This window comes from Heloderma suspectum, chromosome 3 (genome assembly GCF_057233095.1).
Source record: "Heloderma suspectum isolate Gila_16-S chromosome 3, 16-S_ref, whole genome shotgun sequence".
In the NCBI taxonomy this organism is placed as follows: domain Eukaryota; kingdom Metazoa; phylum Chordata; class Lepidosauria; order Squamata; family Helodermatidae; genus Heloderma; species Heloderma suspectum.
The window spans coordinates 88,236,072-88,261,573 of record NC_139460.1 but is presented as its reverse complement, the minus strand read 5'-3'; the positions used below and the strand labels follow the sequence as shown (position 1 = coordinate 88,261,573).

General features: G+C 43.8%; 1 protein-coding gene across 2 annotated transcripts in view; it reads left to right on the top strand.

Moving 5' to 3' along the window:
- HLCS (holocarboxylase synthetase) overlaps window positions 1-25,502 on the top strand; it is a 164,994-nt gene that overhangs the window by 8,515 nt on the left and 130,977 nt on the right. Inside the window, exons 4-5 of one of the 2 annotated variants that reach the window (XM_084843708.1) lie at window positions 1,258-2,207; window positions 2,970-3,152. In XM_084843708.1, the coding sequence (XP_084699834.1) occupies window positions 1,258-2,207; window positions 2,970-3,152 (1,133 nt within the window). The remainder of the gene's footprint in view (window positions 1-1,257; window positions 2,208-2,969; window positions 3,153-25,502) is intronic. The other variant, XM_084843709.1, reaches the window with a different exon arrangement.

Here is a 25,502-nt window from a genome sequence, read left to right as displayed (position 1 = left end):
TCCGTCTCATGGGTGACTAATGTATGGAATGGGTGTTATAAATTGCAGAAGCAGTAGGAGTTCACATGTCTATCTGAATAGGAGTGGAGGGCCTGAACCTGGGCATAATAGAAAATAATCATATACACCATACCATCATATGCTTTCCACCACTGTGATGGAATCTCCTCCCAGACTCAGTAAACTAGAGGCAAATCTACTCCAAGGCACAGTGGGCTACATATGTACAGTAGTGCTTGGTACAACGGCACACAGTTATACTTTGGACTTGATGTGTAGAGCTACTGAGAGAACTTATTAACAGTGCAATCCTATACATGTCTTATCAAAAGTAAGTTCCATAAAACACAGTTGCCACTGACAGCAGCTGATGGGAAAGTGTATCTGTTTTACAAAACAGGTGGGGAAGCACATTCTTAAAGTATGCAGTGCTGATGGGAATTACATCCACAATATATGCATTTGCATCCAGTCAGTACCAACCATGCCTTGAGCAATGCAAGTATATTTCCCAATTCAGCAACCACACATGCAGGCTGAAGTGCTGAACAATGAGCATTGAACCACTATCCATGGACTGCACACAGCTGTGTGCTGGATTTGGGCAATTAACTTTTAATTGCTCATTCCACCTGAAGATCAAGCTATTGAAGTGTCTCCAGTTGGGTACCCAATCTGAGACACCAGAACTAACACATGTCAGTGTTTATCTTTGTCACTTGTTTTGGACTGCTTAATAGTTTGGGAGATTCTAGCTCTAACTGCTAGACATTTTTCTTTTCTGAATGTGTACAGAGCTTATTTGCGTAGGATTTCAGTAGTAGACACATTTTTTGTTAGTGTAAATAATGTGCTTTAGTCATCAACAGCCTAATTCAAAGACCTACTTTGCCAGCATATATTATTTAGAAGGGGAAAGAGGGTTAACCTAACACCTGTACAGTTGCAGCATCATTACAATTTAATGTTACATTGCATTGCAAACACGCTGGTAGTACAATGCAGATATGTCTGCACAATTTGTGTAGGGTTAGGGCAGCCTTCGTCAATCCGGTGCTCTCCAGATGTTTTGGACTACAACTACCATCATCCTGACCATTAGCCTTGCTGGCTGGAGCTGATAGGAGATGTAGTTCAAAACATCTGGAGGGCACTAGGTTAAGAGAGACTGGATTAGGATATTAATTTAAGCTTATATTAAAGGCAACATTCTGCTATTATACATTTTGTTTAATGATTTGCTTTAAAATTTCTCAGCTGTGCACCTACAGAAATCAGAATCAGAAGAGTTAGAGCTGACACCAAGTACCAAAAAAGAGGAAAATACTAATAAGACGCAGCTTGGTGAACTGACTCAAGTTTCTCCTTTTAAGACTGCTGCTAATCCGGAAGCTGCTGATTATGCAGGAGGTGATGATCAAGAAATGCAGAGAGAGAGATGCAAACTGCAAAAAGTAAATGAACATCATGAACAACTTGAGCAAGTATCTAAAAAGGAAATGGGTACTGGTGAACATCATCACCTTCATCTTTCCAGTTGTGTCGAGTGCTTGAAACTGGAGAATAGCACAATTGAATCAGTTAAATTTGTCCCTGCAGAAAATGTTCCAGATCTTTCTGATGACTATAGAGGCAATTTGGAAGATGTTGGTGGTAATTGCCTGACAAGAAATAGAGTAAATCTTACCGGGAAACCTCCTAATGTTTTAATTTATGTTGGTTCTGACTCTGAAAAAGGGAAATTTGAAGAAATAAAATCACTCATCATGGAATGTGTTGATGTTAATGCTTACACTATCTATCCGTTGTTAGAGAAACAAGTTCTGAGTGTGCCCTGGGTTGACAATGCATTGCTGTTGATCATTGCTGCATCACAGCCCATTTCTGAAGCTGTGTCCAAGCAATTTTTAGCTTTCATGTCCAAAGGTGGGAAGATTTTGGGACTTTCTGCTTCTTTCACTTTTGGTGGTTTACAGCTAAAGAGTAAACATGAAATGATGGACACAATACAGGCCATTGTGTTTTCAAAAGCTAAGAACAATGAGATTAAACTACATCTTCACACCAGTGGAAAAGTTTTTGAAAGAGAAATTACAGAAGAACTTTCTCCTGTGAAGCCACTATTGTACTTGGACAGTCCCGATAAAGCTATGATGGCTGTTCACCTGCCATATGGAAATAGTGGAGGAGAAGCCATTCTTTGTCAGGTATGTTGCACAAAAGTTTTCGTGGTTGTTTTTCCAATGTATTATTACATAATGTTATTTGCAAAAAAAAAAAAAAGGTAAACCATAGGCAAACTGATCATGTTTTGCAACTTTGGATTGCAGCTCATACCAGCTGTGTCTTATTCATACAAGGACATGAATGAAGTTTTGTTGCTGTGCCTGGTTTGAATCCAAAATGCTCTTTGTGTGAACGGAAGACACTTCGCTTGAACAGCAGGGGTGGGGTATAAGCCCACCCCACCCTACCTCAGCTGCTGTCCCCTGTACCACATTACACATTACTCGGACGTGTCCCTTGAACCTAAGGAATGGCCTTCGAGGGATTGCAAGAGTCGGTAGTGGGAAAGGATGAGTGGGCAAGCCTAATTTTATATGTAGTGGTTTGGATCCAAACTCATGTCTGTAAGTTGAATGGACATCTGTGCTACAGCATTCCCACTGATCATTCTGTTGTAATTCCATAATGTAGTCTTTTAATTGATGCAAAAGGTAATATCCAATTCCAACTGATACCACCTAGTAAATATTCGTTGTCCCAGGATTATTCTTGTTGCCTTCTGAATTATTTTAATATGTATTCATTCTTAAACAACTGAAGTGCCTGGTGATAAAGGATTAGCATAAAGAAATTAAAATACTGTTAGGATGTAACACAACAGTTGATTACATAGTTAATGTATCAAGCACAAGGTCTTCAAAGGGACTTTCAATCAAGATTGTGTAATTTTTCTGCCTTCACAGGTACATTTGGAGGTGGATGCCAAAAGTTTATCCAGTCGATCAAAGAGTGATTTCAATTCACTCAAAATAAGCAATGCCAGAAGATACGAAGTTCTTACCGAAATCCTGACACTACTTGGCTTGAGCTGCGAATTAAGTGAAGTTCCCCCATTAACTCCTATTTATCTGCTCTCATCTGATAAGGTGAGCTTATATTTGGTTTAAAGGCAGCTTTCAAAAATACCATCATTCTTACATTGCTGTGGTCTATTTTTTACAAAGATGGTGATTATTAGACAAATATCTTTGAATATGTTCATAATTGCCCTTGATTAGTATCGCTCTTGACCTGATAGTTTGTATATTCACCAGTGGTATGACTAGATGGCATTTGAGTGATAAGTATATATAACGAGCCTATTACAAAGTGAGCATCCATAGCTGTCCAATACTCAGTTGCTGATTTCACATATCGCCTAGAGATTGGCTGCGTTCTCAAAACACACGAAGCCACCCTGCGAATAAGTTATGGAGTGTGGGTTGTTCATGGAACAACCTACTGTGCCCCCAACAGACATTCGGGCTCACCGTGGCTTGTTCTCCCCGTCCTTCTTGCATGCTGCAAGATTAAGGGAGTTTGTGCTTGGGCGAGAAGCCAGCAGTAAATTCCTTTCCGTGCGCCTTCATAAAAAAAAAATTAAAAAAAAATTTGGGGAGGTAAAGAACGGGGTACCGCAGGACTCAGTCCTGGGCCCAGTGCTCTTCAACATTTTTTTAATGAGTTGGGAGGAGGAGGTGCAGGGAATGCTGATCAAATTTGTAGATGACACAAAATTGGGCGGGATAGCTAATACTTTGGAAGACGGAAACAAAATTCAAATCTTGATAGATCTGAATTTGATCTTGATAGACTGGAGCGCTGGGCAGAAAACAACAGAATGCAATTTAATAGGGATAAATGCCAAGTTCTGCACCTAGGAAAAAGAAACCAAATGCACAGTTACAAGATGAGGGATACGTGGCTCAACCACACTACAAGCAAGAAGGATCTTGGAATTGTTGTCGATCACAAGCTGAATATGATCCAACGATGTGATGTGGCTGCAAAAAAGGCAAATGCTCTTTTGGGCTGCATTAATAGAAGCATAGCTTCCAAATCCCAGGAAGTGCTAGTTTCCCTCTACTTAGCACTGGTTAGGCCTCATCTGGAGTACTGTGTCCAGTTCTGGGCACCACACTTTAAGAAGGATGCAGACAAACTGGAGAGGGTTCAGAGGAGGGCAACAAAGATGATCAGGGGACTGGAAACAAAAGCCCTATGAGGAGAGACTGAAAGAACTGGGCATGTTTAGCCTTGAGAAGAGAAGACTGAGGAGGCCAGTATCCTATGATAGCACTCTTCAAGTACTTGTAAGGTTGTCACAGAGAGGAAGGCCAGGATCTCTTCCCAATCATCCCAGAATGCAGGACATGGAATAATGGGCTCAACTTACAGGTAGCCAGATTCTGGCTGAAGATCAGGAGAAACATCCTGACTGTTAGACCAATACGACAACGGAACCAATTACCTAGGGAGGTAGTGGGCTCTCCCACACTGGAGGCATTCAAGATGAGGCTGGACAGCCATCTGTCAGGGATGCTTTGACTTGGCTTCCTGCATTGAGCAGGGGGTTGGACTCGATGGCCTTGTAGGCCCCTTCCAACCCTACTATTCTGTGATTCTATGATTCACCCACTGGTCCCCCAGTGTCCTTGGCGGCAAAACCTGCCTTGTCTTCTGCTCCCCTCTCTGATTGCAACCCCTTTTTGTTCACCACAGGGTTAAAAAAAATGTAGGAGCCTCAAAAATGTGCAGTTAGGGTCGAAATGTTTTATTTTTTCAGCCCCAGAGATTTGTGCATATCTATTCCTTTTTACGTATGTGTGTGTGTGTGTTAGGGATGTACAGACTGTGTAAAATCTGCTCCGTCTGTGATTCACGGATTGTCAGGTGCCTTTTGTTCCAACTTCCACCCACAGACAGATGTGTTATTATTTTTTTGGTCATGCAGAAAAATACGTAAATAATTACGTATTTATATAAGTATTTACATAATTTACCTTAGTACATAACATTTAGTGTATTGCCCCCGTTCCATTCAACATTTCATCAGCAGAAACGTACGTATTTTCCTACGAATTTATATGCGTAAATTTTGGGAAAGTAAAAAAAAATCATCTGAAAGTCCATGGACTCCGTGCAGCCTGCGGGGGTCACTTCACAGTAGATTCTGCAGGTTGGATTCTTAGAAATACGAGCTCATTTTCGTCCGTCATTTTCGTCCAAGCACAAGCACGCTCTCACGGCTGTCCAATATGTGGAGTCTTGCCTGGTCAATTTCCTTGTTTGTTTCAGCTGTCAAATGGAGTGGTGAAGTGGAATAGGTAACAGACATAGAAACTGACAAGGCAAGACTGCATTTAGGCTAATTTGCACACATTTGCTGGGGACCAAGTTCCAAGTTGTCAATGGATAAGCACCAAAAAGGGGAAATGGTGGCAAAACATGGTGCATAGAAAGAAGGGGAGGCAATATCTCTGCCTTGGCGATGTGATCCTCTCACTTATAAGTGTTGAACTGACACTTCTCAGTGTCCTCCACCTTTTCAACACTTCCCTGAGTCGCCAGCTACTTGGAAAAGAGAAGATCTTAACTCCCCTCTTTTTGCACTTCCACTTGCTGCTTTGGTTATTGCGGGTCCCTGACAGTTCTAGAAGAAACCCATTTGCTCCAGCGCTTTCTGTCTCCTTTTAATTTTTATTTTAAAAAAAGTCATGGAAATTTGCGCATTTTTGGAGACAGGGAAATATATATCAATTTGATGGCTGGGAAGAAAAAAAGGTAAATTTGCGCAAATCTACTGGTGGGTAAATAAATGAAAGGGAACTTTGCACACCTGCATTAACTACTCCTTTACTGCAGGGTGCTCAAAGTTCCCTTCCATTTACTTTTCAGGACATATATACAACACAACTTTTTTCAGATCAATTTGTTCAGCATTAAGGATCACACTACATGCAAATTTCCACGGGTGGGTGGGGTAAAACATGTTAGTCTGATGCAGCAAAAACAACAGAGTCTTGTGGCACTGTAAACACTAACGCATTTACTATGAAACAAAGGCAGCTGTGCTGGCCATGAGAAAAATTCCTAAATCCATATTAGTTAATACCTTTACTAGGCAAACTCAGTGATCACAGAAAATGTGCATGCTTTTGAGATTTCCAGATCTCTCCATCAGAAGAAACCTGAAACATTCACATCACCTGATACAGCCCAGTTTGAATGTCTGCAAACTCTCCTCCTCCATATCATCTTAAGACTCTGACTGTGCAGATTAATAACATCATGACCACAACTGTACCAGCCTTTTCCCCCCACCTCCTATTCCCCCACTGCGCCAGCCAGCTTTTTGTGACATCTTGCCTAATTAAGAGATCTGGAGATCTCGCAAGCTTGCATATTTTTGTTTCCTTTGAGTTATCCTAATTAAGATATTACACTGATAGGGATTCTGAAATTTATCACAGCATAAGATTTTGTGGTCCGCAGTCCACTTCATTGGATGTATGAAGTGTTTCCTGATTTATACGCACACATACACGCACACACAGAGACACACATCAGGGCAGGGGAATTGTAAACAGTGAGGTCAGAAGGAATTGAAATGCAGAAAGTACAGGCATTGATAATTATTTGATTAACAGTGGCCATTCCCAAAACAGTTGTTTTGTGATCACATAAGCTGATTTAACAGATCAGTCCAACACTTAAAATGAGAGGATCACATTGCAAAGGGAGAGATATTGTTGTTCCCCACTCCACTTTTAGTGCACTAGGCTTCCCCCCCCCTTTTTCAGTGCTTCTGAATTGCGCTACCAGGTCCCTCCTTCGCTTTAGTATTATTTCTCCCTTGGTCCTTCACAACTGTGCACAAAGTAGCTGTCAGGGTGGAAACTGAGCCCATAGAGCCCCAGAGCAGTTCTGATTCTGAGGAAGAACAGCAATCCGTGTGAGAGGAGCTCGCTCATCTCTCACAAGCACAGCAGCTGGCAGAGATTCCTCCTGCCAGCATTCCTGAGAGAGATAGTGACCCTGGCAGTGAGAGAGCGCTGGAGGGGGACTTGCTGAACACTTGGCGCAGACGCAGGGAGTGGCAACAGATGGAAGGCACTGAAAGGAGGCGCTCCACTTGTTTGGCGCTAAAACAACGGTCATGTCCCGAGGACCCAAGGATAAGAGGGAGGATCTCTCCATAGCCCAGAAGTTCAGAGTCTTCCCACGGTTCTCCTTCAAACGGGGACCAACTGCCTTACCTGGAGCTTAGGCTACTCTGCTATCTATCCCCAGTGCAGTTCCTTGCTTAGTTGCTAGTGATTAGTATCTGTAAGAGTCATAAAGTAATAAAGGAATAAAGCCTTGGAAAGAATCCTCGTCATCTGTGTCCTGAGTCGGCTTTTGGAGGGGACTGTAAGAGGCAGCTAGGGCACTCCTGACAGTAGCCCATGCAACCTTGTCTTGTTAATTTCCTTTTGCGTTATCTACTCCCCTTGGTGTCTCCCTTTGACAGCTGAAACAGACAAGAAAATTAACCAGGCAAGGCTACACATACCGGACAGCCATAAGATTGCACTTGCACAACTGCCAAAGACCAACAAAAAAATACTAATAAAAAATTACGACCCCAACTGCACATTTTTGAGGCACCAAAAAAGGTTTTTAAACAATGCTGGGAAACGAGTGACAGTCCTTCCAAAGTGCCCTTTCCAAAGTGCTCTCACGAAAAGTGAGCGACATAGGCTTTTTTGCTGCTCTTGCCACGCAGCTCTGCAGCCAGTCGTTGCAACCCGTGATAAAATCTGTTTCCCAGGTTCAGATGACACAATCCATCGTGGGTTAAAATGACCCTACAACAAGCCATGGGTTCTTGTCATGGCTTGTTGCTGAAAAATAAGCCACCCCTCAGGAACCGCTCTGGGTTTGAGCAACATGACAACCAACCATGGCTGGCTGCCCATGATAGGTTGTCGTGTTGTGCGAACCCAGTCATTATGTCCTGGGAGACTGAAAATTTCCCCTACTGGTTTTTGAATATTGCCATTTCTGATGTCAGATTTCTGTCGATTTATTACTTTGTGTAGAGACTGGCCTTTTTGTCTTATATAGAATACTGTAGGGCAGCCTTCCTCAAAATGGTGTCCTCCAGATGTTTTTGATTTCAACTTCCATCAACCCCAACCTGGTCAGGGATGATTGGAGTTGTAGTCCAAAATATTTGTAAGGCACCATGTTGGGGAAGGCGCATTGCTGGCTGATGGCATATATCACATTGGAAGCTGAGCAGCTGTATACAATCCTGATGTTGCAGATGACATTATTAGGTCCTGTAATAGCGATGCCAAAGTTGATATAGGGGCAGAGTTGGGATCTGGGTCTGCCATACAGTCTGTTTCCTATGTCTGTATCTCTGTCACATGGTCTTACAGTAAATAAATTATTTGCTTAAAATGTGCTGTATATACGTATTGAAATTACTAAAATAGTAATAGTAAAGCAGAATGCAAAGAACTATGCAACTAGCTCTGTGTAGTTGCACTCAATGGGCCTTTGGGCTTTGATCTCCTGAGCAGCAGTTCAACACATAGCAACTCACTTTGGAACTCAGGGATGTTTTGAAAACAGTTTGGGATGTCGGAGAAGTGTTGAAACAAACAGCCACTAGATATGCAAACCTTTGGAGCTTGCTTAAAGTAGCTCGGATCTCTGCCTTGTTTTCTTTTCTTTAAAGCATTTATGCCTTACCTTTCCATTAATGTTCAAGGCAGCTTGCAGAACTTCAAAAATAATGAGATCATAACTATCATACAAGGCATCAGTAAATAAATACAGTAGCAAGGAGCCTAAAAATATATAAAGCTAGTCTTGCTTGTTTAAAGATTAGACAAGAACCAGCTCAGGCATTATACCCACCATGTGCACACCAACAGAAGCTAAATCTATATATTGTTTGAAGGTCCATGTAGGATATAAATGTAGTATATAACCATTCTTAAGATTTACTGTTTCACCTTGACATTTTGACTCAGAATCTCTATGAAGCTGGAGAACATGCATATTCACCAAGAGTGTCCACACTGTTTTCAGGTGTTTGCAATTCCATAGTGCAGACTACCCTTATACTTTTTATGTGGCAGAAGTTAACAAATATGTTTACTAATCCTAACCAATAACCAGTAGTGAAATCTTGGCAGAACTATTCTTTTTTTCTAGACGAATTTTGTGAAACAAAATGAAGAGTCTTATGGTACCTTAAAGACAAAGGGCACAATCCTGTGGGGATAGTCAGCCGCCTCCAAACTTGGAGGTGACCAACTATCAATGCAGGGTGGGCAGAGGCGCAGAGGGGATCTTCTCCTCTGCACTCCGGCTGCCCTGCATTTGTGGCTTGACGGCTGATTTCCACTGTCTAGCCAGAGCTGTTTGGAGTGGGAGTGAAGAGGCTGGACGGCTCATGGGAGGCATTATACAGGTGCTTCTGCTGTCCCCACCCCTCCCCAACCCCAGGAATGCCCCCTTTTCCCCTCCAAGCGCGGAGCTGGGGACGAACTGCATCACCTACGAGTCAGCGGGGGAGAAGGCAGGGAGGCAGATTTCTGGGAACCATCATTGGAGTGCTGGTTTCAAGTTTGGTTCCCGAAAACCAAAAAACCTTATGGCCGTCTAGCCACTGTCTAGTGGCCATAGGATTACACCCTAAGAAATTTACTGTGGCATAAGCTTTCGTTGACAAGACCCCATTTCAGCAAATTTATTTTCCATGTGTTGAAGTGGACTCTACTGCACAAAAGCTTATGCCATATAAGTGTTTTAGGCTTAATGGTGTTACAATCCTCTGTTTTTGCTGCAGCAAACTAACATGGCTACACCTTTAGAAAAAATATAGCGACTATGTTATGACATTTAGAGGTACCTGGGTTCTGTATTTTGTAGAATAACATATTAACAATTTCCCAATTTCATTTATTGTTCCTTTGAACTGCTTTCTTGTTTTTGTTTGATAGTTTAGCAATAAAAAAGACTTTTCAGTTAATATTAGAAGATTACATATCATTACAACTACGAGTTTTAAAAAATAAAAATATCTGAATAACATAATTGAAATGTGATTATGGAATTGTAGTTCGTCCTTAATTTGGTTACAGTAAACCATCAATGCAGAAGACAACATTAAAGATATTTTTAAAAGACACTAATAAAAATAAAAGAACATTACGAATTATATATTAACATGCTGTGGGGGTGCGCATGCATGCGCACACCTTCATGTTTTCATGGAAAAAATAGATACATCTTATTTCCTTGGATATTACCCTCTTGTTGGACATGTAGCTTTCTTACAATCCTTGGTCTTTCCAATTTTTTCCCCCTCTCTAACTGGGAAGTTTGTTTTTTTTCGTTCCAGTAAGTTTTGTATAACTGGCTTCTAACTCAATCATGTTTTGAAAGCTGATATCTGTACTAAACATAGTGCATTCCTTTCAACTGTAAATTCTTCAGAGCACAACTTATGTGCACATCTAATTCCCCTGCCCCACCCCCAATTCTGGCTTTTCAGTGTGTCTGCAACTTTTAGAATATTCCAATATGATATAATCCCTATTTTTTCCAAAAGTTATTTAAACGTGATTTCCGAAAAACAAATTACCACAAGATGGCAGTTTTGAGCCACCTTAAAGCTTATGTTCTGCATCGGACATGGATTTCTAATATTTGTGATTTCTACTGCTGAAATGAGGCTTCATTAGTAGCTATTATGTCAAAAAGCCCACAAACCACTTGGTCAAACATTGTTTTTATGGACTTAAAAATAATCTTAAAACAGCTCAAGAACTTCAAAAGGTGTGTTGCAGCAAATTGCACTGAACATTGTATGCTACAAAATCTGAGTCTGAGGCCAACAAACAAAACCTCAACGTATATACAACAGTTTCACATCAGTTTACTAAATTTGTGCACCTGACAAACATTCTGCATTTTGTGTTGGCTTCTTTTTGTAGAATTCTGAATTTTGTGTTCTCTATTCATGGAGGTGGTAGTCGGGTTAAGGTACAAGTTTTTAAAAGATGTGGGTCAATAGGGTTTTTTAAGGCGGAGAGGCAGCAGCTTGGGGTTCATAGATGTTTCTTATTATTTTTAAATGTCAGAATCTCAGTATTAGGCATTGTGGGTCTGCATTCATTTCTCTTTTAAAGGCCATGTTCTGTTCTACTGTGGTCAGTTTCACAGCTTTCGTTGTAACTGAGGGCCAAACTATTTGGTAGTTTAAGGGCTCAATCCTATAGGCGGCCACCTCCGAACTCGGTCCAGTGCAGGGCAGGAGAAGCACGGAGGGGATTTTCCCCTCCACACTTCTCCTGCCTTGCTTTTTCAGCTAGACAGCTGATTGCGGCTGTCTAGCTGTGGGAGGGCATGGCGGGGGAGGATGCTGTTGTACGACACACTGGATGTGTCATACAGGCATTTCCGCCCTCCCTGCCCCAGAACGCCCTCCGGGAACACCCCTTTTCAGCTGCTCCGCGCTCCTCTTGTGAGCGCAGTGCACAGGGCTTTTCTGCGCTGCCTCCAAGGCAGCATGGAAGTGGAGGGAGGTCAGTTCTCTGGGAACCGACCTTGGAGCGTGGGCTCCAAAGTCAGTTCCCGGAAAACCAGATATCCTATGGCCATCTAGCCGCTGTCTAGCGGCCATAGGATTGCCCCCTCCACTATTTAAAAAGCATGCTTAACCTGGCAACCTTTATCTTGGAGAGAAAGCAATTGTGGATCCCCAGTACAAATATGCTCAAGATCTGCTCGGCTCCTTGTGCCAATTTTCTGTTGAAAAACAAACCATGGGTTAATTTGGGGTTGTTTTGTTTAGCCCATGAAGCACCCCAAGTGCCAGGGTTCAGACATCATGAAAACAACCTACAAATGCTGCATTCATACATTGTTGCTGGAAATTGGAAGTGGCTTGCATGCACCCCTGTAATGCATGGATTAATTAATTATCCCACAAATCGCCGCCAAATGCCATCGTTACATCCAAACAGGCCTATTATTTTCTATTTAATAACTACTTCTCTCTTAACTTGAATGATTTATCTACGGCTTTCTAATTACCATTGTCTTCTTTTCTTCCATTTGTTTTTCCTTAGATGTATGTTTCCTTCTCTATTCATTTTAAAAACACCCCCCCCACTTTGTATGATCTTTTTTCATCATCTTTCCTTTTATTCTGCAGTCATATAATTCTGCTATATTTTCCCCCTCAGTCTCAGAAATAGATCTGTAGCGCAATTTGCAACTGGTATTTTGCTCAATGACTAATAGTAAATAATGCAGTTTTTCAAATGTTTATGCCATTTAAACCAGATGTCATTTCCCCACATTCTGATATTTTGCTTCTGCTTTTTGTTCCATGGTGTTACTCATCCTCAGAACCCTCCAATTATGCATGTGTAGCCCAAGATATATTTCTTTCAAAAGTTATAATAAATGTTTTGTACGCATTGCTAGAGAAGCTGAATGGTGAGAGATTCAGGATGGACAAAGGGACGTACCTCTTCAAATATTGTATAAACTATGGAATTCGCTGTCTCAAGATGTGGTGATGGCCACTGGCTAAGATGGCTTTAAAAGGGGGGGGGGGTAATGGCAGATAGGACTATAAATAGCTACTAGTCATGATGATGGCTATAATACTACATCTGGGATTGGTATATCTTGCCACTTTTGTGACTATGCTCTGTTTGTGCTCTCAGGTATATGGCACATGAGGAGGATAATAACAAATAATAGCATTGCTGAGGTGTGCTTCTTTGTTCTTTAAACTTTGACTGTAGGTTACGAATTCAACTTATTCTTGTAACCATCCTCTATAAACTATTTGTATAAAAAGGAGAGAGTTGAGCATGATAATCCCATCCTGTAGTAAAATCCTTTGTCTTCATAATGTATGCCTACAACAGCATCTGCACTAAGGAGTTCTTTGTTTCTAATTTTTGGAAATGTTTTTATTTTGAAGTACATGTGTCATGTTTGACCCATTTTCTCATCCCAGTTGCAAACAAGTCTGGAAATGTGGAAGGTAAGGAAGACAAAGTTGTCAGCTCCATTTGAGTGAGATTTCTACTGTGCTACCTTTCTTGCATAACATTCACATGTTGAAAAATGCGTATCATTTTTCTTGCCATTTTGTATGTCACGTTTTCAAGGTGTACACTGCCCAGATAATTTCAGTTACTGCATGGTTTAAAAATTAATTAAAAAATTAAGTAACAGACAAACTGAAAGCCCTTCAGCTTGGCCTGTGGACCATATAGGCACAGGATTTTCACAGGTGTTTCTGGAGATGGAAACAAATATTCTGCGTGCTTCTTGGCCCTTTTCAGGCACTCATACAATTACTATCTCATGAGACGAAGAGTGGGCCTGTACTTGCTGGCCCTACCGTCAGATCCCCTCCCCCCCCCACACTGGAGGGGAGAGTCTGAAACAGGGAGCTTGTGCTGCATGTGCCTTAGAAACCTGTGTGAGGAGCCTTGAGGCTCCTTGTTTGAGATCACCTTCTCCAACGCATGGAGGGTGGCAGGGGCATGACAGATGGAGCAGGCTAGTGAGTGCAGCCCTGTTCCACCTCACACTCTTCTAATCGCACAAGGGATTGAATGTCTGAATAGGGTTCCTGTTTAAGCTATGAGAAATCCACTAATTCATGGCCCTTAGGATTGTAGACTGCAAAGGCTATGTAGGAAAGGTCATTTATCCCTCAGTCTTGACCCCATTTACCTGGAATTAAGTCCTATTGATTTCAGTTCACGCTAAACGTAAATATGTTCCAGATCTCAGCTTACATGAAATCATTTTGACGTTTTCCTCTTGTAACGCACTTGATAGTTTGATTGATGCATATATTTTTAGAATAGAATCTAGAGACTCAAACATCATCTGAAGTCTAGCAACAATACGATTGATTTTTTTGTACATGATGCCTGAACCATCTGTACTTGGGGTAATTAAAGAAACTGACTGATTTGGATTCAGTTTCAACCTTAGAATATGTCATAGCAAATATCCTTTTGGGTCTCAGAGTTATAGGGGATTGGTGTGAAGCAGGTGGGTGGCTTTAAATATATAGACTCTCTGTCTTATAAAGAATGCTCCAGAGAACCTTTTCAATTTGGCAGTAGTTTACTTAAGTATGACATCAGCAGTAAAGATCTGGCAAAAATGGAATATTTTCAAATCTGCAAAGGCTTAAGATACGTTACCCCTTCAGTGTGGCCTCTAGCTAATGTATATAAGAGATCTGGAAAGTAACGAAGTGGCTTCATCCTGAATTTTGTGAAATACTGTCTGTGAAGGGAAGAAGTAGGGTCCCCTAATTCACAGCAGTGTAGGGAGAGAGAAAAGGTTGCTCAAATTGAACACCAATCCAGCAAGGTAGGGTGCTGCCACCCCTGACATCTAGCTCAGCCTGAGCCAGGGGACTCTCAGACCTTACAGGACATTCCTAAGGCTTATGGAACAAGGGCCCAAGCTGACACCTTCTATTTCAAAGCCCTAGACTTGAAACTTTAAACCAGGGGTCCTGAACATAGTGCCTGTGGGTGCCTCCAATAGCACCCACAAATGGGTTCCCAGTGTGGTACCCACAGGCACACAAAGGGTTTTTTTTTAAATTCCCATTTTTAAGAAAATGCATACATGGATTTATACGAAATGCATATAACTTTCTAGCAATTATACATGGGCAACAAAAGTGGACCAAATATCCAAATGAGTATCCATTTGAAGGTGGTGTCTATATGCCATTCTTTCAAATACTGAAAACATTGTAAGGTCCTCAATCCAGTGCATTGAAGGTGAGTGTTTATCCTTTCAATGTTGTAATATCAGACTTTTAGCTGTCAAAAGAGTGCAGCACTGACCATTTGTTAATTGTCATGACGCAAGTAAATAATTTAAAAGCGCATGTACATCGGTGAATATTAAAGACTGTTCCATTACAATTTTTTTCCATGTAATAACCTCCCTGCAAAAGAAGCAACTACTGGACATTGCCAAAACATATGTTTAAAAGAAGCATTATCTGTATTGCGCTTCCAGCAATAAACAGAATTAGACAATCGCTTATTAAAGAGACATTGTAGTGTCCAACAGACACAAAGCAACAGTTTTTGCTGAATAAGGTGCAACCTAAGATCTGCAGACATGAAAGGTAGACGCCAAAGTGGCGACCCACTGATAAGGCATTTTGTGGTGGTGCCCACAGCAGTATCTCAAATTCCAAAATGTGCCTGTGGTCCAAAAAGGTTGGGGACCCCTGCCTTAAACAGTTGTTGTTCAGTCGTTCACTCGTGTCCGACTCTTCGTGAACCCATGGACCATAGCACGCCAGGCCTTCCTGTCCTGCGCTCTCTCCCGGAGTGTGCTCAAGTTCATATTCATTGCATCCGTGATGCTATCTAGCCATCTCATCCTCTGTCGTCCCCTTCTCCTTTTGCCTTCAGTCTTTCCCAGCATCAGGGTCTTTTCCAGAGAGTTTTCTCTTCGCATTAGGTGGCCAAAATATTTGAGCTTCAGCTTCAGTATCTGTCCTTCCAATGAGCACTCAGGGTTGATTTCCTTTAGGATCGACTGATTTGACCTCCTTGCAGTCCAGGGGACTCATAAGAGTCTTCTCCAGCACCACAGTTCGAAAGCATCAATTCTTCGGCACTCAGCCTTCCTTATAGTCCAGCTCTCACAGCCATACATTACTACTGGGAAAACCATAGCTTTGATTAGACGGACCTTTGTCGGCAAGGTGATGTCTCTGCTTCTTACTATGCTGTCTAGGTTTGCCATAGCTTTCCTTCCAAGGAGCAAGCGTCTTTTAATTTCATGGCTACAGTCACCGTCTGCAGTGATCTTGGAGCCTAAGAAAGTAAAATCTGTCACTGCTTCCATTTCTTCCCCTTCTATATGCCAGGAAGTGATAGGGCCAGATGCCATGATCTTTGTTTTTTTAATGTTGAGTTTCAAACCAGCTTTTGCACTTTCCTCTTTCACCCTCAACAAGAGGCTCTTTAGATCCTCTTCGCTTTCTGTCATTAGGGTGGTATCATCTGCATTATTGCCTTAAACAGTAGCAATAACTAATAGGAAAGCTCTGGACTTAGTACCAAGGCTTAATTGGAATGAAGCACACATAGGTGGTAAGTATTCATAGAAAGGTAAAAAGGAAAGGGGATAACATACCAATATTTGGAAACAATACTTAAGGGGGGAAAACAGCAAAATTGATTAAACCTGTCTATACTTACCAGTGGCATGGGTCTTCCATAGAACAGGACGTCAGAGAGCCGACAGTCCAAAGCAGACAATGGAAAGGGCAAACCAAAACCAGACAAAGAGAAAAGACAGCTTCTTACCCCCGCCCCTTGGTTTTATACCCAAAAACCTTTAGCAAAGCTAAGTGATCCTTATTAGCCAATCACAAGCTGAAACTGGCTTCCCAGGCTTTCTGGGGTGTGGGTGTGGGGCACAGAAAGTTCCCACCAACACTCAGCTGAACTCGTTCAACCCATTTACTGAGAGTTCTACACTAACCTTGAAGCCTGGGACAATACATTTTACACCCAAAGATGGCCTAATGAGTACATGCAGGCCCAGCCTTACTGAATGGAACTTTTACAGGCTGCTAAAACACAGAAAGAAAATGAATTTCTTGACACTGTCACATTGACATTGTTGAGTTATAGCCAGAGAAGACCTCTGTACCATTCTTGCTAAATATGATAATTTTTGTCTTTTGCTTTAAGAAAGAAATCCAACTGTAAGTCCGTACATCAGAAACTCTGATTAAGGTATTGTCAGAATTTAAAGTTGGGCTTTAATGTTTTTTATCTTTACTACCAGGCTTGGCTCATAGAAGCTGAATTGCTGCTGTCTGAAAATAAGATATTTTTACTTCTGATGGTGTTCTCGTATTATTGAATGTATGGTGAAGTGGTTTCTAGTAATATTTGTAAAGATATGAAATAAATGTTATCAGTCATGTGAAGGTTGATGTTAAGAAGTTTTATATGTATTTATTATATTTATATACCGCTCTTCATAACAAATCACAAAGCAGTTTACAAATAAAATAACAATACAAAATACAAACAATAATAAAACAATACTTTTAAAACTCTAAAAATTCCTCAAATCCAAACAGCAGCAAGATAAAACATACCAAAGACAGTTCAACAAACAGAAGACTCAAAGATCTCATCAAAAGGACCCAAATGTCTGCTTGAAGAGGTATGTCTTAAGCAACTGACAAAACTGAGTTACTGAAGATATCTGATGCACTTCCAAAGGAAGGGAGTTCCATAACAAGGATGCCACAACCAAGAAGGCCTTCACTTGGGACACTACTCCCTTGGCATTACTCATAAATAGGAACATGAGAAGGGCCCCTTCAAAGATCTCAAAGCCCAGCTGATAAATACCAGGATAGGTTCTCCAACGAGTAGTTGGGCCACAAGGTGACTAGGGCCTTACTTGTCAACATCGATACCTTGAAGTAGGCGCAGAAGCAAATAGGCAGCCAGTGCAGATCATAGAGAATAAATGTAATACGACTCCAGCTTTGCATGCCCCTCAATAACCAAGCGGTGGTATTCTGCACCAGCGGAAGACTCCAAACTGTCTTCAAGGGCAGCCCCATATAGAGCACATTACAACTCCCAATATGAGGTTACTAAGGCATGAGTCACTGCAGCCAGGTTATCCCTGGCCAGGAAGGGCCATACTGGCAAACCAGGTAGAGCTTAAAGCAGGCACTCTTGTGCTTCACATGATGAAGATGGATCCAGGAGTACTCCCAAGCTACACACATGCTCCTTCAGGGTGAGTGCAACCCCATCCAGAACAGGCCATTTCCCCACTTCTGGACCCAGAAACTGCCCACCAATAGCGCCTCCCATCTTGTCGGGTTTCGGTTATGGTTTATTGACTCCTCATCCAACCCATTACTGCCTCATTATTACATAGGCTGGTCAGCAAGCTAAGGAAATTGTAGATGTGCAGATATACTAACCTTACGTATTGCTGATATAGAGGCATTGCAATGAATTACACCTAAACGTCATCTTTTAAATAAAGCAAACCTTTGCAGCTGTGTATAATTAGAATGTTAGACTGCAAACCTATTCACACTTTCTTGGCAGTAAGTTCCCCTGAAGTGGAACTTGCTTCTGAGAAAATTTGTACAAGACTGAGTTGATTCTGAAGGGACCAAATATAATCTAATCCATATCTATTTAAAATCCATTCACATGCCACCATATGATTCAGACATAAACCTCCTATTGAAATTGATGAACTGAGTAGAAAATGCACTTGCAGGTGAAAGGGGGGGGGGGAGAAACGACGAGACAACATGAGTAGATTTGGTGTAAAATCGGGCCACATTTATTGACACGGAACAATCTGCGAAGGCAAGCCCCCCCTCCTGATGACAGAGGCGAACACCAATGGCCTTCACACATGTCTCCTCCTCCCCCCCCCCCGCAAAATCCCTCCCGCAGCCAGGCAAGCCAGATGCAGGGAGAGGGTACTTGCGGGTGAAAGGGGGGGAGAAATGACGAGACAACACGAGTAGATTTGGTGTAAAATCGGGCCACATTTATTGACACGGAACAATCTGCGAAGGCAAGCACAGGCAGGCACATCACTACACCAGCTATTCTGGCCTTGTGCTGGGTGAGACATACAATGTCTGGGGCGTGGCTTCGTCAGTCGCCACCCCGTAGATCTGCCCAATTCTGGGCCAGGAGGCCTTCCCCTGTCACACACCCCCTCAAGCCATGGAACTTGAGTGGGTCAGGAGAGTCGGCCTCAAAGGTAAGCCGTATCTCCCAACTCGGGCCACAAAACCCTGATCTGGAAACGTCGGACCTTACCAGTCATCTGAAGCAGTGCCTTTGAATGCTGGCTGGCCCTATCCCCCAACGAAGTGGCCACCCGGGACTGCCACAGGAGGATGAGAAGCTTCTGCTTAGTCGTTCTCCCCCCCCCCATGCTGTAAAAACTCCAGGATGCCCCTTTACAGATCGGCCAAAAAGACATCATTGCCCAAGTCAGTTAGATGAACACCGTCGTCCCTTTAGAGCTCCCTCTGTGCATGAGAAAGGTCTGAGTGTAAAATAGTCTGATCACCCTGTCTGGTAAGAAAGTTCCCTGTTTCCCTGTTCACTTTCTTCTGGGCCCTATCCAGTGACGGGGATCAAGACCATCCCTCCAGGCCAACCTTGGTAGCAGGCAAGACCACATGATGGAAATCCCTGGCCAGCAGAGCTGAATCAGCCATAGATCGTCCAAGGCTTGCAGGATCAGGGCCTTGCCTTTTAGCAAGCCCAAGTTGTTCCCCCTCAGGTGTAGAACCAGAACCTGCGGGGGGACCTTCACCAGCCCTTGCTGGAAAAACGTGGGCAGGAGGCGCTCCCAACACATGCTGCGTCTGCCCAACCACTGAATGGTGGCAAACCAGCTGAACCTGAGCTGGGATCCACAGCTAGACGAGGAGGTCCTCCAACCAGCCCAAAATACCATGCTGTGCCCACAAATGAGCACCTGCACCAGTTCCCACGCTCTCCAGCCATCTAGGATAACAGAAAAGCAACATGTGAACAGCAGCGTCTCACTTAATTAGGGTCCTGGCAGAGGCCTCACATAAGCCCGATACGCCTTGGAGCACCACCTGCCCACTGACTGTACTTTGTCCATTGTGAATCCTAATGAGGCAGCCGTGGAAGCGGCCCCAATGCAAAATGAATGTGTTCTGATGGAATGTTTGCAGGCCCAAAGCCTTCAAGGCCAGCTGGGTGACCATCCAGAATTGATATTTGGTTAGGGGGGAAGCATCGATATGACAAAACAAAGGGCCAGGAAGATTCCCCCGCACATTGAGGAATGCCCCCAAGGCGGTGACCGGGCATAGCTCCTGTACTGAGGCAGGGAACAGTGACACTGTCAACCCCCTCCCTGCTTGGCCAGTCTTGGATTTCCTTAGCCATATGTGGACAACCTGCTGAGAGAATTGGATGTCACTGAATTGCAATGCCCACCCAGACCAATCGCCCTTGGCAGCCACCACCAGTTTGGAGACCCTAAACGTGCTGAAAAATGCCGTCAGCGCCGCAGCATGGAACAATGTGGCCTCGTGCTGAGAGTTACACACAGAAGGCCACTGCCCCTTCAAACCAAGTAGTATATCTGGTGACGGAGGGCATCTGGAGTCAGGAGGTGCCAGGGGCTCCCTGGACCAGCCCTGGATAACCCACCTGAACCTGAAGTTGGCCATGTTGTCAGTGACGCCTCTCATCTTAGACCAGAAGGCCAGTGCTGATAGCCTGCTGCCAATGGTCTGTGCGGAAAGGCCCCTCTTATGAGTACACAGAACTGGAGCAAGTGCTGCACCGGAATGGACCACAGCTGCTACATGTGCTGCCCTGAAGATAGAAAACTCCCTACCTGCTTTGGTGTAGGAAGCTCGCATGCTAGGGGCTATGGACTGCAAGATGGCCCGTTCTGCCTCTTCCAGCCAATCTCCCAAAGGGTGGCTGGCATGGTGTCTGGCACTTCCCATGGCCAAGGGGCCAGTTCTTGAAACCGCTGGACCTAGTTACATGACAAAGCATCAGCTATGGTGTTATCCAGGCCTGGAATATGCCATGCATGGAACAGAATATTAAAGTGTAGGCATTGTAATGTGAACGCCTGTACCAAAACCATAACCCTATGGTTGCATGATGACAAAGAATTTATGACCTGGACGGTGGCCTGGTTGTCGCACCAAAAGTACACCACGGAATTGGACAGCTGTTCGGCCCACAGATGAGCTGCCACGTATATTGGGAAAAATTCCAAGAAGGTCAGGTCCTTGCTAATGCCCGTGTCCGACCAATCTGCAGGCCACCGCTCAGAGCACCAGCGATACCTGAAAACGACCGCAAATCCCAGGGCCCCAGATGTGTCTGAGTGTATTTGCAGCTCCGCCTCCAATAATAATTCTCTCCTCCAGAAAGAGATGCCATTAAACGAGTCGAGGAAGCGCAGCCAAACGAGCAAGTTGTCTTTCATGGTGGCCGATACTCGGACTTGGTGGTGAGAGAGACGGCCCTGCATAGCGTTGCAGAGGCATCGAAGAAATGTCCTGCCAGGTGTAATTACCTTGTAGGCAAAATTGAGGTGTCCATCCACGTCCTGAAGGGTGTGCAGCGTTATTTTCCTAGAACCCAACATACCCAAGATCCTGCCTTTAAGGGCCAAGAGCTTGGCAGCGGGGAGCCTACAAGATTGGTTCACCAAGTCCATCTCAATTCCCAAGAACATGATGGAGGAAGAAGGGCCCTCGGTCTTCTCCATCACCAAAGGAACACCCAGTTCCTCCGCTAGGGCGGAAAACTCCTGCATTAGATATGCACACTGAGAGGAACCGCTCGGGCCCGCAAATAAAAAATCATCTAGGTAGTTTACCGAACTCGGAGACCCAGTCCTGTCCCTCAAGGCCCACTCCCAAGAAGGAACTGAACTTCTCGAACATGGCACAGGACACCAAACACCCCAAGGGGAGAGCTCTGTCTACATAGAATTGGCCTTGAAAGCTGAACCCTAACAGGTCAAAATCCTCAGAACAGATAGGCAACAAGCGAAATGTAGATTTGATATTGCATTTCCCCATGAGGGCCCCGGGCCGTAAGGCCTTCACCATTGTGACTGCGGCATTGAAGGAGGTGTAATGAACTGAGCACAGGTGTTCGGGGATGGCATCATTCACTGACCCGCCCCTAGGGAAAGATAGGTTGTGAATCAACCTGTACTCCACCCCCACCTTCTTTGGCACTAAGCCCAAAGGGGACACTCTCAGGTTGGGGAAGGGTGGGGAGTCGAACGGGCCAGTGATCCTCCCCACGGCCACCTCTTTATCGATCTTCTCCCTGACCACATGCTCCAAGCCGGCAATAGATTTCTGATTCTGGGAAATTTGGGCCCAGCGCTGGCCCAGAAATGGAATCCTAAAACCCTGAGAAAGACCCTCCTCCAGATAAAGGAAAAACTTGAAAAACAAGAAAATACAAAACTTGAAAAACATTAGGGCTCCAGGTTTTCCTTCCTGTTCCTGAACCTGTCGCTGTTCAGCAAGCAGGAAGAGAAGGAAAGAGTTGTTTTCTGACCCCACAGACCTTTCCCCTTCTCTCTCTCTCTCTCTCTCTCTCTCTCCAGTCCCAGCCTCTAGCCTTGCTATTTCTCTCCACCCAACCCCTTTGCTCACTATTTCTCTTCCTTCCCTTCCCCTGACCTTCTTTCTCTCCCTTCCTAGTCCCTAGCCTTGCTCTTTCTCTCTCACTCATGCTTTGTCTTGCTGTTTTTCTCCACTCGCAGCCTCTAGCCTCATCATTTCTCCCCCCACCTCTTTACCTCTGTTTCTCCCCCTCCTAGCCTCTAGCATTGTTCTTTCTCTCCCCTCTACCCTTTTGTCTTGCTGTCCCCCCCCCAGTCTCTAGCCTATTTCTAGCCCCAGTCACTATTTCTCCCCACCACCACCACCACCCCTTTTGACTTTCCTGGCCCCCATAGCAGCCATTATGTGACTAGCCACATCCTCCATGGGAGCTATTTTGTGGTGGCATCCACAGGACTTTCTCAAATTCCCAAATGTGTCTAAAAAGGTTGGGGACCCCTGAGCTAGGTAATCTGCCATTTTTAAAAAAATTAATTTTTTTGATATAGGGCTAGTTCACATATGCAAGCCTACTAGTTTTTGTAGTCCCTCTTGTGTATGGAATTAAGTGGAAAAAATCAGTGTAAACCTGGTTGTATGCAGAGGTAGCTGAGGCCTCTGGATAGGGGTGAATGCTCCTTCCTTGTTCTCCTCGACCTCTCAGCGGCTTTTGATACCGTTGACCACGGTAGCCTCCTGGACCGCCTGGAGGGGTTGAGCATTGGAAACACCGTATTGCAGTGGTTCCGGTCCTTCCTCTTCGGCAGGTACCAGAGGGTAGCTCTGGGAGAGGAGGTTTCGGACCCGTGGCCACTTACTTGTGGGGTGCCACAGGGTTCCATCCTCTCTCCGATGCTATTTAACATCTATGTGAAGCCGCTGGGGGCTATCATCAGGAGGTTTGGCGTGCAGTGTCATCAATATGCAGATGACACGCAGCTCTACCTCTCATTCAAATCTTCACCAAGGTTGGCTGTAGAATCCCTGTCCAAATGTCTGGAGACGGTGAGTGGCTGGATGGGGAGGAATAAGCTGAAGCTGAACCCTGACAAGACTGAGGTACTTTTGGTGGGAGACAAGAGGAGGTTGGGGGAAGTTGACCTGCTGTTGAATGGGGTACGGCTACCCTTGAAAGACCAGGTCCGCAGCCTGGGGGTCATTTTGGACTCCCAGGTGTCCATGGAGGCTCAGGTGTCAGCTGTGAGCCGGACAGCGCTGTATGAACTCCATCTGATACAGCGGCTGCGCCCCTTCCTTCCCGACCATCTGCTCCCATCGGTAGTACATGCCCTGGTCTCCTCTCGTTTAGACTACTTTAATGCGCTCTACGTGGGGTTACCCTTGAAGACGGTTCGGAAACTGCAGCTGGTACAGAACACGGCGGCTCGCCTGATTAAAGGCAGCCGCCGGCGAGATCACATCACTCCAGTGCTGAAGGAGTTGCACTGGTTACCAGTTGTTTTCCGGGCCAAATTCAAGGTGTTGGTTTTGACCTTTAAAACCCTATATGGTTCCGGCCCAGCCTATCTTAAGGAGCGCCTCCAGCAGCACCAGACAGGCCACTTAACAAGATCAGCCTCGGATGGCCTCTCTGTCCCATCAGCCAGGACAGCTAGACTGGTGGGGACGAGGGAGAGGACCTTTTCTGTGGTGGCTCCCACTCTGTGGAACTCCCTCCCTATGGAACTCCACCATGCCCGCTCTTTAATGAGCTTCCGTCGTGCATTAAAAACGTGGTTGTTCAGGCAGGCATTTGGGGTGGGTTAGGGTATTTTAGAAAATGTTTTATTGTAGAATTTTATTGTTTTAAACTGTTTTATTGTATGTTGTACATCGCCCAGAGTGGCTGGGTGACCAGCCAGATGGGCGAATAATACATTTAATAATAATAATAATAATAATAATAATAATAATAATAGCCATTTCTGTTATCATTATCATTGCCATGATGGTGGAAATGGCTATGGGCTGTCTCTGTGCATAACCAAGTTCAAACTGCACCTGGGCATCTGAGCATCAATTGCAATTATAAATAAGAATTACTAAACTGTGTAAGAAGAGAAGTACAAAATGTTTTATACTATGTATCTGGTGTAAACTGAGTTGTAAAGTTGTTATTGCTGCTCAAAAGTTCTACTGATAACTTACAAGTGAATTCACCTGACAGAGAAGTGGAGAGGCCTTGTTCAGATTATACATCCTTAATCTTTTCCATATGTGCAATGGAGAAGCAAGTTCACACCTTCTTACCACGCCCAACTGTTGCATCTGCCCTACCTGTCTCCAACATCTCCAGATTTCCATGTATGGATATAATGTTTGAATCGCTTGTATATCGGTCCAAATTACAAGACTGAATCCCAGATTTGTTGGGAGGGGAGGCTCATCCACATCACTAGGGCTTGTGTATTTTGAATTTTACAGCCATACATGATATTCAAATTTTCTGCCCACATGTGGACATGCTAAGGATGTAGGTGTGCATTCTGGGCTTGGTGGGAAGAACTTTGGGACAAAACGTAGGTTCCTAAAAGCCGTTTCATTTATGACCTTTTGTGAAGTTGGTTTTGGGTGGTGGTTAGTGTATGTGTTCAGAATTACCAGCAGAAGAAAGCTAAAAATGTAAACGCAGCAAGAGAGAAGAGCATAGTTCATAGATAAGTTAGATTGTTGGCACATCATTCAAATCTTAAATGTGAAGTTCAGAGCTACTTTGAATGTCATATGCATTTAAAAAAATACATACTAAACTTAAAATACTGCTTTTATGCATTTTTTGCGGGGGGAAGCACAGTGGTTAAAAAATTGTAACCATGAGGATCCTTCCCACAGTAGTTGGCCCCATGCTGAGGAGAGACAGTCCAGCTGAAGCAGGCTCTGATCAACGTTCTACTAACCAAAAGAATCTAGAAGGATTCTAGTTTTACCCTCCTGCATATAACAAAAACATTTAAAAAGTAGAATCTATAATGTTTACTCAACAGCTACTGAAATAGCTGAATTTATTTTAAAAAATCAATTCACTCTAATGTTGAGCTGTAAACTAATTGGTATAAAAGAGATGAGGGAACTCCTCCTCCAGAGCAGGTAAACCAGTTGGGCAAGAAACCGTCTTTCCTGTCTTCTAAATTGCCAGTGAAGTAAATAAACAACCAGACCTCAGCCTCTGTACTTACAATTGAATTAAAATAATTGTACTTCTCTTGTGGCTACCACCACG